The 16,709-nt window shown below is 43.2% G+C and overlaps 1 protein-coding gene across 1 annotated transcript; it reads right to left on the bottom strand.

The window, feature by feature from the left end:
* Positions 1-12,600: 12,600 nt before the first annotated feature.
* On the bottom strand, positions 12,601-14,845 carry LOC121138705 (zinc finger CCHC domain-containing protein 3-like). Its single transcript, XM_040741341.1, has one exon. It carries the CDS (start codon positions 14,843-14,845, stop codon positions 14,222-14,224), a length of 624 nt encoding a protein of 207 aa, XP_040597275.1. The 3' UTR covers positions 12,601-14,221.
* Positions 14,846-16,709: the final 1,864 nt, after the last annotated feature.

Genomic DNA, 16,709 nt, shown 5'->3' with positions numbered 1-16,709 from the left:
AGCGCCATCTTCTAATGGTTAACTCCAACTGACAGCAGATGTCAGCGCCATCTTCTAATGGCAATAACGATAGCGAGGGCGGCTCCTCACATCTCCCCCTATTCATTTATTTTTGAAGCAATAGGACACCCACAACTTTGGAGTGGAGATAGAGGTCAAATCCCCATGTGCAAATTTGGAACATGTACAAAGCTCCTCTCCAGGGTCTTATCCCCAGAGAGAGCCCTGACCAGTCCGATGTCGTTTTTCTGGGGGAAGGAGATCATGACATAGAACCTTCATGCAAGATGACTTATCTCCCAGGAGAAAGTCGTTATACCGCAAACCTCTCCTGTGCAGTGCTTAGCCTTGCAACTCCTTGGGCTGCTGAAGCCTACCCACTCTATCCCGTGCAATGAGACTAGCCTCGTGGGGTGCAAGAGCCAGGAGGCCAGCGACCTATTGCTTTAACATGGTTAACCAAATGTCAGGGGAGGCTCCGTGTTCTAAGGCAGCAAGTGCTTGTGCCACCACCACTTTGTCTCTTTTTGTTTGGGCTCTGAGCTTACACACCATCCAAAGCATCAACACTATTCCACAGCAGAGAACTAGGCTAAATGATCCTACCCCCACCCATTCCTTAAAATAAGAAAATGCAGATGAAATCCAGGAGGAGAGGCCTTCCATCAGAGAAAGATCCAGATGCGTCGAATTCACTTGCAGGATCGCCATTCTCAACTCACGGAGTGTCTGCTCAAACTCAAAAGTCCAATTCTGTAATAAATGATGAGACAGAGCTTGTGACAGGTTAGCTGCTCTTGTAAAATTCTCATATTGTACTGAAGTGACACAAAGGCCAGGCAACTTTTGTTCACATCCCAATTGGGCCATCTGCCACAATATATCCAATTGTTCCTGAACCAAATTAATCTGTTGGTTTACCAACATCAGGCCTCCTTGTATCTGAGAATTGGCAGTGGCCTGTTTATCTAGGACCATGGTCACAGTGGCCTATAGTTCATTAATGGTTTGAGTTGTCTGCACAGTGGCAGAAAGTGCAAGGGCCGAGGCGGTAACCGAAGCAGTAACCGCGGTGGTGGCTATCAGGCCCACAATAATAGCAGAGATCCCAAAAATCTCGCTTTTCCCTAAACAAACTCAAACTACTTGGCGTCTCAGCAGGAACTGGAACAAATCGAGGCATGCGCATTACCAAAGCAAAAGGGTGCTTAATAGCATCCCAGCATAATGCATAAAAACAATTCTAAGCAGAGCAATTTATTTCTTTCTGATTCTTACCTAAGGTATCATTACTCACAACCCAAATAAAGGGCAGCCGAATAATTAGTTCTCTTAAAAGGGGTATACTTAACATTGGAGGAGGACCAATCAGATGATCCATAGCTCTGTCCCTCACTCAGACTGTTGCCTAATGCCCCTTTCCAATCAAAAGTAATCTGTCCCTTCTCACTATCATAGGAGAAAGATCAGTACAGCTTCCATTAATTCAAAAGGATTAGCATTAGATCTTTCTGGATCCATATGAATAAAATTATCCTTTAATGAAGAAATCACAGTAAAGCACAAGCTTCCTACTAATGACAAGGTTCTCTCATCCTGAAAACTCTGTATCTGAGGATCTAAAGGCAAAAGGGCAAGCCCCAACTCTCTATTAGTTGTGAAAAATCTAGGGAACACCTGGGCATTCTGCATCACTGGCATCGGTAGGGGAAGGTAGACATGATGGCCCACCGTAACTCTCCCATCATACTAGGAACCATCATCCCGAGTAGGAGAGTCTTCATCACCCACTTGGCCTCCATCCTTCTTATTCTGGAGTTGTGAAGGAGCTCTTCGAGTGAGTCTTTCAGGGATCCACAGGGGGTTTTCTTCCTCCTGTGGAAAAACACACACAGCTCCCCTGGATCTTATAAGAATAGGATCCGGGCCTTTCCAGAGATCAGTCAAGACATCTTTCCATTTTACCATTTCTTTTGGCCTATCAGGCTCTAAACTGTGGCGATCGGCCGCAGTGTGGCCTTGGGCATCAGAGTTCAAGAAATTAAGGGTAAAAAGTGCCATGGATACAGCAACTCTTGGTACCGAGGGTAGAACATCCTCAATACTCCCCTTTTGTTTAATCAGATATGATTTGAGTGTACGATGGGCACGTTCCACAATGCCCTGTCCTTGAGGGTTATAAGGTAGGCCAGTTAGATGGGTAACATCCATTTGCCGACAAAACTGTCGGAATTTTTGAGAGGTATATGCTGGTCCATTGTCTGTTTTTAAAATTCTGGGTTTTCCCCAAGCACTCCAGGCCTCAAGGCAATGTTGAATCACATATGAGGCCTTTTCCCCTGTTAGGGGTGTGGCGAACATTACGCCAGAACAGGTGTCAACAGAAACATGAACATATTGAAGCCTTCCAAAAGAGGGAATATGAGTAACATCCATCTGCCACATCTGCAATGGTCTAATGCCACGTGGGTTTATTCCCACGTGGGGAGCAGGTAAGAATTCGCAGCAATTCTGGCATTGAGTAACAATTTCCCTAGCCTCTTTCCTGGATAGAGCAAAACGACGGCGCAAGGTCTCAGCCGTCACATGAAAGCGCTTATGGAATTCTTTTGCTGCTTGTGCATGGGTAGACAAGGCAGCGGCCACCAGCTTTGTAGCCTTGTCCGCTAAGTCATTCCCTAAGGACATGGGACCTGGGAGTCCAGAATGTGCTCGGACATGGGTAATGAAAACAGAAAATCTCCTATTTAACAAGGCAGCTTGTATCTTTTGAAAGATGTTAGCAACTCTGCTGGAGGATCTTATTATTCCAGCTATCTCAAGGAGATTAACTGCATTAACCACATAAGAGGAATCTGATACAATATTGAGGGGTCCTGGAAAAGCCTCAAGAACCTCCAGTACTATCAGACATTCTACAACTTGAGGTGAAGTTTCATTATATTGTTTAGATATAACCCTATCCTTGACCACATAAGCTCCCATACCAGTTTTCGATCCATCAGTGTACACCACAGTCCCATCTGGGAGTGGGTCTTTAGCTGTCACTTGTGGAAACACTATAGCCTGGTTTAGGGCAAACTGTAAAATTGGATGCTTTGGAAAATGATTATCAATTTGTCCTGAAAAGGAAGTAACTAAAACTGCCCAATCACTAGATATGGCTGCCAAGGTCTGAACTTGTGCAGCAGTATAAGGCACAATCAAGGAATCAGGATCCCTGCCAAAATGCGTAACAGCTGCTTTTATTCCGCGAAGCGCGAGCTGTGCAACAGCATCAGGGTACCAGTCAATAATCTTAGCAGGGGAAGCATTTGGATGAATCCAAAGTAATGGTCCATGTTGCCACAGGACTGCAGTTGGCAATTGAGCTGTCTTAAAAACACACAGATTAAAAGGTAGTGACTCCTCAATACGTTGTAATTGTGCTTCCTGTAAGGCCTCTTCCACCATCTGTAAGGCTCGGTGGGCGGTAGGGGTAAATTTTCTGGGTGAGGAGATATGAGGCTCACCCTCCAGGAGATCAAAGAGGGGTTTTAGATCAGCAGATGGAATTTTTAAAAAGGGCCTCAACCAATTTATATCTCCCAGAAGTTTCTGAAAATCATTTAGTGTTTGTAAGTGGTCTTTGCGAATTTCTATTTTCTGAGGAACTATATTTTTGGGAGTAATCATTGAGCCCAAAAAGAGGCCTGTATCTGCAATTTGAACCTTTTCTGAGGCAATCTCTAATCCCCACTGTTTTAATTCAGCCACCAGCATGGGAAAGCCTTTTGTAAAACATCTAACTCTTTGTGACAAATAAGAATATCGTCCATATAATGGATAACGATTAAAGATGTAAATTGCTTCCTAATTGGCTCCAAAGCCTCCTGCACATACAGCTGACATATTGTTGGGCTATTGGCCATGCCTTGCGGCAGTACCTTCCACTGAAATCTCTTGTCTGGTTCCATATGATTAAGAGAAGGGATAGTGAAGGCAAACCTTGGTCTATCCCGTGGGTAAAGTGGAATAGAGAAGAAACAATCCTTAATATCTATAATAATAAGCTTCCAATCTTGAGGAAGTGCAGAAAGCAAAGGAAGGCCTCTTTGAACAGGGCCAAAAAGATGCATCTGATTGTTAATGGCCCGCAGGTCATGGAGTAATCTCCACTTCCCAGATTTCTTCTTAATAACAAAAATTGGTGTATTCCATGGGGAGGTAGAAGGCTCTAGATGCCCCAGCCGTTCCTGTTCTTGCACTAATCTTGTGACAGCCTCTAATTTTTCAGAGGATAGAGGCCATTGAGAGACCCATAACGGCTCCTCTGTTTTCCATGGTATGGGTCGTGAAGCCTCAACGGCCCCTAAATAAAACCCAGTCCTTTTCTACCCCGATTTCCATGTTGTGTAATGGGTGTTATTCTGCCTTGTTCTTGCCTACCCAAGCCTCTACCGTTTGTATACCCCATCTTTGCCATAATGGCTGATGCCTGGGGGGAGTATTCATTAGTTAGGGTCATGCCCATGGCTTGTAACACATCCCGTCCCCATAAATTTACAGGGAGTGGCAACACATAGGGGGTAAAACATCCCTGTTTGCCCTCAGCGTTCCGCCAGGTTAAGGCTGAGGCACTGATGGCAGGAGAGGACTGGTATCCAAGACCTTGTAGAGAATGAGATGAAACAACAGTGGGCCAAGACTTTGGCCACCAATGGAGTGAAATAATGCTTTTCTCTGCTCCCGTATCCATTATCCCTTCAAATTCTTTTCCATTAATTAACAATTTTATTGTAGGTCTCTCATTTAGGGGTATAGCCAGATAGGCTGAATCACTTCCAGAAGATCCCATAGCCCTTTTTTGTAAAGTGTAGGTTTCTCCATCCCCGAGGGAGGGCAGCAACACCAGTTGTGCAATTCTATCTCCCTGCTTTATAGAAAATACACCCCGAGGGCTAGAACAGAGAACTTGAATCTCCTCTTTATGATACGGGTCAACAATTCCAGGATATATAATGAGTCCCTGTAAAGTTAAGGAGCCACGGCCCAGAATAAGCCCAATGGTGGCAGGGGGCAAAGGTCCAGGGGAATGGACTGGGACCGGTTGAACATTCATTTGGGGCATGAGTAAGAAGTCGGAGGCGGCACGCAAGTCCATTCCCCGGGTTCCGCGGAAACCTCTACTTCCTCTTGATTGCTTTTCTGAAATTGGTTCCCATATTTCTGAGGGCCCTGGGACCATGGGCCCCGTGACCCGTTTTTTGATTGGGGTACCTTGGGTTCTTCAATAGGGGGCAGAAGCCTCCCTTTTACATCCCGGACTGACCTGCATTCGCTAGCCCTATGATAACCTTTACCACAACGATGGCAAAGCTTCGATTCTCTTGTTCTTTCAGGGGCTTGACAATCTTTCTTAAGGTGCCCCATTCTCCCACAATTAAAACAAGCTTTTCGACTAGATAAATCTCTATACCTGTGCGTTTGTAAAATGGCGGCAGCTAGTCCTGCATTGGTTAGGGGTCCCCCCAGCTCCCTGCACACTCTGAGCCAATCTTGTAAACCTTTGCTTTTGCGAGGGGCGATAGCCGCTCGACATTCCTGGGTTGCTTGTTCATAGACAAGTTGCTCAATCAGGGGCATAGCTTGTTCTGAATCACCAAAGATGCGACTGGCGGCCTCTGTCATTCTGGCCACAAAGTCTGAAAATGGCTCTTGGGGTCCTTGGACAATCTTTGTAAGGTGTCCACTGGACTCTCCCCTTTTTGTGAGGGCCTTCCATGCTTTAATAGCGGCGGCCGACACCTGACCATAGACACCCCAGATGTAGTTGGTTTGATTAAGGGCATGTTGAACCTGACCTGTCAGCATTTCAAATGTCCACTGCCTCTGATTCTCATCTTCAGCCGTGGCATTAACTCTAGCTTTTGCCTGGGCTGCATCATACCAGAGAGCCTTCCATTCCATGTATTGTCCCATGTTGGGAAGCACTGCTTTCACTGTCGTCTGCCAGTCAGTGGGAGTCATGGCAAAATTAGCAACCCTTTCTACCTGTAATGTGGTAAAGTTAGCATTGACCCCATAATTACGAACGGATTCGGCCAATTCTTTGATTTGATTGTAATCTACAGGTGTATGTACTCTTCTGCCTTCCGCATTCTCGAATACTGGAAAAGCTACTTGTATTTTTCTCCGTTCCTCTAAAGGTAAAAAGGAGTCAGTACCAGTATTCAGCCGAAACTCATACTGCGGAGGCGCTCAGGGGCGTGAGCCCGCCGGATTTATAGGTGGTGGTCTCACATTCATTTTTGTTTTCAGTGGCCGGTGTCTATCAGGGTGATATCTTTCTTCCTCATACCGTGCCACCTCCTCCTCTAGACCACCTTCTTCGCTAGAATCCAGAGTGTCAGAATCAGAATTATCTAGCTCCAAGGCTTCTAGCTCTACTGTAGGGTATAGACTAGATTCTGGCTTTTTCTTTTTCTTAGATTTGTTAGGGGGTGAATGATCACTCCCTTCTCTCTCTCCCCCTTTCTTAACTTCTTGGGGAGGGCCTTTTTTCTTAGACATGTCTTTCCTTTTGCGAGCTCCCATTCTCTCACTCCGTTCAGTTTCTGACATGCTATCCTGAACTTCCTCTAAGGTTCCCTGACTTTCTATTATAGCAGGGTGACAGGCCTCATCCTCCAAGCAGTTTTTAACTAGCTTCCAAATGGCTTTGGTACCTAAGTGGAGATCTCCTTCTGCATGCTTCCTGTCTAGTTCTTTACCTAGCTTGTTCCATGAGGCCACAGTGAGGGACCCGGAACAAGCATACCATGGTGCCACTCTATCTACCTCCTTCACAAAATTTTGAAGTGTTCGTGGTGCAATTTTAAGATCTCTTTGTTTTAGCACAGTCTGTAGGGCAGTAACCACTGACTGTGACAACCCCATCGCGCTAGCGGCTTATCTAAAAAGCGGCGCTCAACTCCGTTACCAAACTGACAGCACCAGACTGACAGCACCAGACTGACAGCACCAGACTGACAGCACCAGACTGACAGCACCGTTCTGTCAGCACCAGCCACGATGAAGGAGAAGGACAAACAGGACTAGCACCAAAGCCTCCACTGACCCGTCCCACGGTGATGACAAACTAAGGCCAAAGTCGAGAAAGGGGTGTTCAGGATAAAGCATACCTCTCTGAACTTACGTCCCTGCAGTTCTGAATCCGCCCCGTCTTCCGAGGGGTCTCCCGCAGCGCCGGCGATGTTGAAGAGTTCCTGGGTTTCGGCACCAGATGTCCCGCGCTACCGTCTCGCCAGCAAGAACGACGCAGAACACTCGGATCCTTCTGCAGTAAAGCTTTAATGCATCTTGAGAGATAGATGATCAGCTTCTTAGAGGGAGACCCCAAGCTAAGAAACCCAGCCCCTTATATAAGCCTAGGAGCTCCGAGTGAGACGTGTAGAGCCGGGATTGGTGGTTTGCACATCACCCCAGATGACGCCACGGGAGAGGCACAGCTTAAACGGTTAACTCCAACTGACAGCAGATGTCAGCGCCATCTTCTAACGGTTAACTCCAACTGACAGCAGATGTCAGCGCCATCTTCTAATGGCAATAGCGATAGCGAGGGCGGCTCCTCACAGTTCCATGTGGTGCTGAGAAGAAGGTATATTCTTTCGTGTTTGGATGGAATGTTCTATATATGTCTGTCAAATCCAAGTGCGTCATAACCTCTATTAGTTCCTTTGTTTCATTGTTAAATTTCTGTCTTGTTGAACTGTCTAGTGGTGACAGTGGGGTGTTGAAGTCTCCCACTATTAGTGTGTGAAGTTTTATGTGTGTTCCGAGTTTTAGTAATGTTTCATTTACGAATTTGGATGACTTTGTATTAGGGGCAAATATGGTCAGAATTGAGACTTCATCTTGGTGGATATATTCTGTGGTTAATATGAAATGACAGTATAAAATCTCGCTTGTTAGATATTAGGATTGCTTCCCCTGCTTGTTTCCTGGGGCCATTTGATATGAAAATCTATTCCCAACCCTTAACTCTGAGGTAATGTCTGTCTTTGAGGCTGAGGTATGTTTTTTGCATGCAACAGAAGGATGGGTTCTGTCATCGAATCCATTCTGTCAGCCTGTGCCTTTTTATGGGCAAATTAAGACTAATATTATTGAGGGATATTAATGACCTTTGATTGCTGGTTCTTATTTTTTGGAATGGTTGTCTGTTGGTAGAGAGGGATTCTCTAATGCCTGAGTTTTTGTGTTTGTAGTTAACTTCCTTGGGTTGGTGTTTTCCTTCCAAAACTTTCTGTAGGGCTGGGTTAGTGGATGGGTATTGTGTAAATCTGGTTTTGTCATGGAATATCTTGTTTTCTCCATCTATAGAGATTGAGAGCTTTGCCGGGTATAGTAGTCTGGGCTGGCATCCGTGGTCATTTTGTGTTGGTAGAATATCTAACGAGTACCTTCTGGCTTTAAGAGTTTCCATGGAGATGTCAGTTTTAATTCTGAAAGGTTTACCTTTATATGTTACTTGGCCTTTTTCCTTAGCTGCTCTTAATATTCTTTCATTATTCTGTGTATTTGCGGTTAGGGTTAGGGTTAGGGTTAGGGTTATTATATGGTGAGGGGATTTTTTTGTGATCCACACTATACGGTGTTCTGTAAGCTTCTTTTCCCTTCATTGGCATTTCTTTCTTAATGTTGGGAAGGTTTGTTCTCTGGTTTTGTTGAATATGTTTTCTGCCCCTTGGAGTAGGTTTTCTTTACCTTCTATACGTATTATTTTTTGGTTTGGTTTTTTCATGGAGTCCGATATTTCCTGGATGTTTTGAGTTAAGGAATTGTTGGTCTTAAGATTTTCTTTGGTTGATGAGTCCATTTCTCCTAATGTATCTTCCACAACTGAGATTCTCTATTCCCTCTCTTATATTCTATTGGTAATGCTTGTATTGGCAGTACCTGATTATTTGCCCAGCTTTTCTATTTCCAGCCTTTTTTCTGATTGTGTTTTGTATTTTCATTATTTTAGTTTTCAACCCTTGCACTGTTTGCATAGTGTAATTTTCAGATTATCATTTCGTCCATTTGTTGCATTTTTTGAAATTTTAGTTTGTTCTTTTGTCCATTTCTTGCATTTTTTGGTTTGTTTTTTCTTCCATTTATTGCATTTTTGGTTCGTTTTTTCATCCATTTCTTTGAGGGATTTTCCTATATGCTCTTTCATGGTCTGTATCATTTTCATGAAGGTGGTTTTAAGGTCATTCCCTTCTGCTTCATTTGCATTGGAATGTCGGAGTCTTGCTGGTGTGGAATCTCTGGAAACTGGCAGTGTCATATTTGTTTTTCTGTTGCTGAGTGTGTTTTTGTATTGTATGTTTCCCATCTCTTCTTCTAGTGAGTGCAGAAAAAGCCCCTTACTGGTCTGGGCTTCGGGGACCAGAGTACCCTTTCATGGGTGCTAGCAAGTCCAATAATCTGGGTGTTCTTCTATTAATCGTCCTTGTTCTTGTCCTGTGGGGGAAGAAGAAGACCAGTAATCTGGGGTGCTTAGCCTCCCACCTGGTACCCTGCACCCTTTGCTGGATCTGCTGGTTTTCTGGTCTCATTGGTGGGAGAGAAGACATGAAATCTTGGGTTCTTGGCTCCGGCCAGGATTGGAAACTGTGCAGTTCCCAGGCAATCCACAGACACTAGAAAGCATGCTCAGATGCAGGGCTTGTTATTCCTAGTCCTGTTGGATCAGGTGGTCCCCTGCTTTCCCTTGATTGAAGTTCTTGACTGAAGTTCTAATCTTGATTGAAGCTCCTGTCTGAGACTCTGGCCACAGAGTAGAAGGTGCGCTGTACCAGTTCATTGATCTGGAGTTGTCTAGAGTGATGTAGTCCCAATTTGGTTTCAGGATGGCACTTGTCATTTCAGATGCATCAGATTGGATCAGATGGATGGATAAGATCAGATGGAATCATCGAATTAGGGCAGTTCAGGTGCATCAAGTCATATCAGGTGGAGTTGAAGAAGTGGGCTCCCATTTCTTTCCGAAGTGTTTGAAGATTGCTGTTACAAAATTCTTAGCTCTGACCATGGCCACTTTGGGTGTGCCAAGAGGCACAGGTATCTAAAATCTTTCCCTGCATATTATGGTGTATGATTTTTCTGATGTGTTCTTAGATTTGATTTGCCGGTATATTATTGAGTATTTTTTCATCAATGTTCCTGAGAGAGACTGGTGTATAGTTCCCTATCTTAACTGTGTCTTTGAGTGGTTTGTTTACTAAGGTAATTGTAATTGTAGCCTTTTAAAAAGAGTTTGGCAATGATCCTTCTGCTTCTATTGTGTGGTACAATTTGAGGAGTATTGGTATTAGCTCTTCTTTGAATTTCTGGTAGAAATCTGCACTGAAACCATCTGAACCTGACCTTATATTGTTTGGAAGACTTTTTGGATGGCTGCTTCTATTTCTTTAGGCGTTACAGATTTATTAATATTTTATCTGTTCTTTATTTAATTTTGGTAAGTGATATCTATCCAGAAATTTGTCCATTTCCTTTAAAGTTTCAAATTTTGTGGAGTACAGATTTTCAAAGTATGATCTGATGAATCTCTGGATTTTCTCAGTTCTGTTGTTATGTTCACCTTTTCATTTCTGATTTTATTAATTAGAATATTCTCTCTCTGCCTTTTGGTTAGATTGCATAAAGGTTTGTTTTTCTTGCTGATTTTCTCAAAGAACCAACTCTTTTAATTGATTCTTTGTATTGTTTTCTTTGTTTCTACTTTATTGATTTCAGCTTTCAATTTGAATTTGTCCTGGCATGTACTCCCCCTGGGTGAGTTTGCTACTTCTTGTTCTAGATCTTTCAGATGTTCTGTTAATTCTGTTGTGTGGCTATTCTCCAGTTTCTTCATGTGGGCACTTAGTGATATGAACGTTACTCTTAGAACTGCTTTCAGAGTCTCCCATTGATTTGGTATGCTGTGGCTTCATTTTCATTGAATTCTAGGAAGTGTTTGATTTCTTTCTTTCTATTTCTCTCTTTCTTCCCTTCCCTGGGGGTGATGTAATTGAGCATTATTAAATTTCCATGAGTTTGTGGGGGCTTCTACAATTTGTGTTGTTGTTGAATTCTAATTTTAAGCCATGATGTTCTGATAAGATACAGGGGGTTATTCCAACTTTTTTTGCCTGTTGGAGTTTGATTTTTTGACAAGCATGTGGTTGATTTTAGAGAAGGTTCCATGTGGTGCTGAGAAGAAGGTATATTATTTTATGTTTTGATGGAATGTTTTATAGCTGTCTGTTAAAACCAATTGTGTAATAACTTCTTTTAGTTCCTTTGTTTCTTTGTTAAGATTCTGTCTGTTGGTCCTGTTCAGTGGTTAGAGTGGGATGCTGAAGTCTCCCATTATAAGTGTGTGGGGTTTAATTTATAATTTGAGTTTTAATAATGTTTCTTTTTAAAATGTGGGTACCTTTGTATTTGGGGCATAGATGTTCAGCATTGAGACTTCATCCTGATGGATTTTTTCTGTGATTAATATGAAATATCATTCTTCATCTCTTTTGATTAATTCAATTTGAAGTATTTTTATTAGATATTAGGATAGGTATACCAATTTGCTTCTTAGGCCCATGTAATTGGAAAATTTTTTCTCAATTCTTAAGTCTGAGAAAACTCCTGTCGTTGAATTGGAGGTTTTTTATTTTTTGCAGCAATGGATGGATTTTGTGTTTGTATCCATTCTGTTTGCTTGTGTCTTTTTATAGGTGAGTTAAGACCATTGATATTGAGGAATATCAATGACCACTGATTTTCTTGTTTGTTTTGGATTTATTTTTTGAGGTGGTGTTTTTTTGGAGTGTAGTTAAATTCCTTGGGTTGGAATATTCTTTCTAGGACTTTCTATACAGCTGGATTTGTGGATATATATTGTGTAAATCTGGTTTTGTCATGGAATATCTTGTTTTGTTCTATCTATAGTGATAGAGAGATTTTCTGAGTGTAGTAGTCTGGTCTGGAATCTCTTGTCTCTTAGTGTTTGTGGAACGTCTATCCAGAATCATCTAACCTTTAGTGTTTCTGTGGAGAAGTCCACTCTATTCCTGATAGGTCTGCCTTTATATGTTACTTGGCCTCTTTCCTTTGCTGCTCTTAATATTCTTTCTTCATTTTATATGGTGTTTTGATTATTATGTATCCAGGGGACACTTTTTTTGGTCCAGTCTATTTGGTGTTATGTAAGCTTCTTATGCTTTCATAAGCCTGTCCTTCTTCAGGTTGGGAAAGTTTTCCCTATGGTTTTGTTGAATATATTTTGCACATTTGAGCTGGGCTTCTTCACCTTCTTCTGCACTTGTTATTCTTAGGTTTGGTCTTTTCACTGTGTCCCATATTTCCTGGATATTTTTCTTTAAGTATTTCTTGGATTTAAGATTTTCTTTGGTTGATGAATCTATTTCCCTTAGTTTATCTGCAGTGCCAGAGAATCTCTACTCCATCTCTTATGTTCTGTTTGTTAAGCTTGAATGTATAGTTCCTGATTGTTTATTCAGCTTTTTTATTTCCAACATGCACTCAGCTTGTTTTCTTATGGTCTCTATTTCAGTTTTTTTTTTTTAATACGAAAGATAAATATTTATTCAGAACAAATCTGAACAATTGGTTTTACATTCTAAGCCACAAGGAAATAGCAAAACAGCAAAGACAAAAACTGAAAAAAAGCAGTTTACTGTCTTTCACTTGAACTTGGTAACACTTAGTTGACCCAGACCCTCTGTTTTGGCCTGTTTCCCCAAGAACGCTTTTGAGTTTACAGCTCACTCATGATTCTGGGTTAAAATCACCGTTCTCCTGAGGGTCAGAGGTTGAAGGTTTCGGATGAGCTCTCTAGGGTTCCTAGTAGCTGAGGCAGAGGTGCAAATGTAAACGTATGGCAGTTTCTTTATGGCAGTTTCTTAGCTGAGGGGAACCATTTCACTGAGTACTGTGACGGTGGGAGGGGAGGTCCTGGAACATTTAAGGTGTCTACTCCAAGGACTGATGCATGAAGCCTCGAGTGTGTTCGATGGTCCTTCCCCAGCGCCCTAGTACTATCAAGTGGCAAGACAAGCTTTCTCTTTCTGCTTTCAGGGGATGGTTTTTCAGCTTCATGCTGGGATCGTCACCACAGAGGGAGCAGACGGACTTGGCTCACCGGTGTCGAGGAGATGGTTGTGAAGCGTGAGAGGTAGTGGGGTGAGCACCGGGCTGGGGGTCAGGGGACTCCACTATGGACTATCTGAGGCACCACACAGCTGTGTACTTTGACCCAGTCATTTAACTTCTCTGGGTTCATTTCATCTGCTGGAAAACCAAGGGATTAGGTTAAAACACCCTTCAGGGAGGCAGAGGTGAGACGGTTACTTAAGTTTGAAGCCAGCCTGGTCGGTCTACCAATGCAGCCAGTTCTAAGTCAGTCAGGGCCACATAAGGAGACCCCGTCTCAAACCAAAACACAAAACAGAAGCAACCTCCCCCAAAGAAAATCCACCAAAAACCACCTCGTGGGTCTTTTCCAGCAGGACTGCCTAGGTTCCAAGCTCCTATAGAAGGGTCTCTGAGTCACCATAAGGAGCTGTCACAAAGCAGATACAGCTTTATGCTAGGAGGTGGCCAAGGGCCACCATTCAGAGCTTATTCAGATCACACACTTCCAGCAACAGTTTGTACAAGTTCTCGTATCACATAGAAGCAGCAAATGAAAAAGAGTCCAGCGGAGAGCTGCAGAACGTAGGCACTCTTGACATAAACCAGTTAACGTTTGCGATTCAATAAACACTTGGTGGAATGCGTATCCCGCGTTGGGCCCTAAACCCGGCTGACGCATGAAGATGAGCAAGGCAGCCCAAAGGGCAAGAATCTTCTACGGAGACAACGTGTGAGGAGGGAGGTAGTAAACAGTACAAAGGGGACGACGGGACGTCGACCGAAGTACCAAAACAAATCCGAGATGTGAGGAAAAGGGGGACAGGCGACCTATCTGTACGCTACAGTTCCGAATAGTCCTTCCTGGTAAAACTCACCATTTCAAATAGGCCGGAAAGGAGCGCACGAGGTTTTAAAAAGGCATAAGAGAGAGTCTGTTAGGTCTTACAAATATCTCCTTCCAAAACGATAAAAAATGATCTTTAAAAAGAAAATTTTGGCACTTATGAAGGGTAAGGGGCTGTGTGTTCACCCACCCCAGCAGGCGCACGCTCGTTCAGTGCCCAGCCACGCCGGTGAGCTGGGCTGCCACGGAGTTGTGAACCGCTTTGGGACACTGGGCAAAGGCGTGCCCTCTCTTGCCACAGAGGTTGCATACGATGACCTTCCGGCAGTAAGGGCTCAGGTGCCCCTCCTCCCCGCACCTGAAACACCTGTCCTGCGTGCAGGTGCCGCTCATGTGGGTCCGGGAACCACATTTAAAGCACGTCTTGGGCTGCCCCTTGTACCAACTGTAGCCCCTCTCCGCTCCCAAGAAGAAGGCCCCGGGCAGGTGCCTCACTCCGCCCTCCCCCTGGCGCAGCTCGATCTCGCACTTGTACTCCCCGGTCCAGATCCCAAACCTGTCGGTCACTTTCACGGGCACGGCCAGCACGTCGCAGTGGCGCTTGAGCCAGGTCACGATGTCCTCCACGTCCACGGTCTCGTTCCGGAAGAGGATGAAGAGGGTCTTCAAGCTGGACTTGCTCCGCCCCAACACCACAAAGTTCTCCCAGCAGTCCTCCAGCTCTCGCTTTTCCTCGTACACGCGAAGAAACAGGGCTAGCTTGTCCGCGGATCGGAAGCTCACGTCGAACTCGCGGCTGCCGGGGATCTGGATGAGGTCTTGAAGTGTTTGCATTGTTTCCTTCATCTGTTTGATTGTCCTTTATTGGCTTTCCTTGCTTTCTTTCAGAGATTTATTAATTTCTTACATTTTCAAGTTTGTATTTTATTCAATTTTTAAGGGATTTTCTCATACCATCTTTGAGACCCTATATCACTTTAATGAGGTTCTTTTTAAAGTCATTCTCTTCTGTTTCATCTGTGTTGGGATGTGCAGGTCTTGCTGGTGTAGAATCCCTAGAGTCTGATTTTGTCACATAAGTCTATCTGTTGTTGGATGCGTCTTTATACTGTCTTCTCATCTCTTCTTCATGAAGTTATTAGGTGTGTATCTCTCTCTATTCATGGGTATAAATTCAAGGTTCCATCCTTTCTCTCTCTCTCTCTCTCTCTCTCTCTCTCTCTCTCTCTCTCTCTCTCTCCCTCTCTGTCAGTCTGACTCGCTCTCACCAGAATGACAGTGAATTTTGCTAGCTGCTTTCTTTCTGCCTCCAGGTCCCTCTGCAGGATTCAGGTGCAGGGTTTGGCTACTGATGTTCATGAGACCTAAAGAGGGGGATGTGACCTAGAAGAGTCCCGGGGATTAATCTCTCTACTGTTGGGTGGAGGAACAAGCCCAAATTGGCGGCCAATAATGCTGTCAGGTTTGTGCTTCCTCCAGGTTCTTCTGCAGGTTTTGGTGGCAGGAAGTGTCTGGTGCTTCCCTGTGAAGCTTTTAATTCCCAGGCTTTCAGTGTGATTATCTTCAGGTTCTTTCTGGTTGCAGAAAGTCTTGTCCAAGGTACTGAATTTCTCATCTGCATCTTGAATCATCATTAAGATCATTGATAATTTTTAACTAAACACTTGAAATCCTTGTCTAACTTTTCAAATATTTCAATAGCTTTGGATTCACTTATCAAAGTCCTATTAATTATCTGATGTATCATTTTCGAATTTCTTATATTGTTTTGCTGTATATTCCATATCAAGTTGGATTTGGAATATTTTATTATTCATAACTTCACAAAGAATATTTCAAAACAGCAGGGTATTAAAATATACCTATAAATATTGGTTTTGCTCTCTGGGTCTGTGTCATCTCTATTCTAATGATAAAGGTCAAGGAGGCCACCACATTTGGTTTACTCATTGTTTCTTCTAGCCCAATCCAACAGATCTTCACACTAGGTACATTAGATGTACCTGCCGAAAGTATACATATATTAGTCTCAATGTTTCTCCAAATCTTTTTCACTTGAGCCATTTAATCCTGCGGCCATGGTTGAAATAAATTAGGGACTTTGTAGTCTCACTTAATGTCTACCTACAAAACCTATGCAGAAATGACTTCCTAAAACACAAAGCTATTTCTGTTTATGATAGAATATGAAAATCAGTTATCTGTGCCTTTAAGTGGAAATATGATTTAAATGATACTTCTAAAATCCACTTGCATATAAAAATATTTAAAGTATATTATTGTAACCCAAAATGATGAAAGTTAATATTAAATATTTGTTTGTTTATTTATTTTTGAGACAAGGTTTCACTAATAGCCTTGGTTGACCTAGTCCTTACTGTCTAATAGCCTTGGTTGACCTAGTCCTTACTGTAAATCAGATTTTCCTTGACCTCACAGAAATCCAAAGACTTCTGTCTCCTGAATACTGGAATTAAAGTTGTGCAACTCCACCCCAAGGTATGCCAAAGTTTACAAATTCTTTATTATGCCCTGTTTTTTGGTTTTTTGAGACAGGATTTCTCTGTATTTTTTTGGAGGATGTTGGTCCAACCTGGCCTCGAACAAACAGAGATCTGCCTGCCTCTGCCTCCCGAGTGCTGGGATTAAAGGCGTGCACCACCACCGCCAGGCCATATTATGCCCTGTTTTTAAAATG

The sequence above is a fragment of the Mesocricetus auratus genome, unplaced genomic scaffold (genome assembly GCF_017639785.1).
Source record: "Mesocricetus auratus isolate SY011 unplaced genomic scaffold, BCM_Maur_2.0 contig_3931_pilon_obj, whole genome shotgun sequence".
Taxonomy (NCBI): Eukaryota; Metazoa; Chordata; class Mammalia; order Rodentia; family Cricetidae; genus Mesocricetus; species Mesocricetus auratus.
This window is presented reverse-complemented; position numbering and strand designations above follow the sequence as displayed.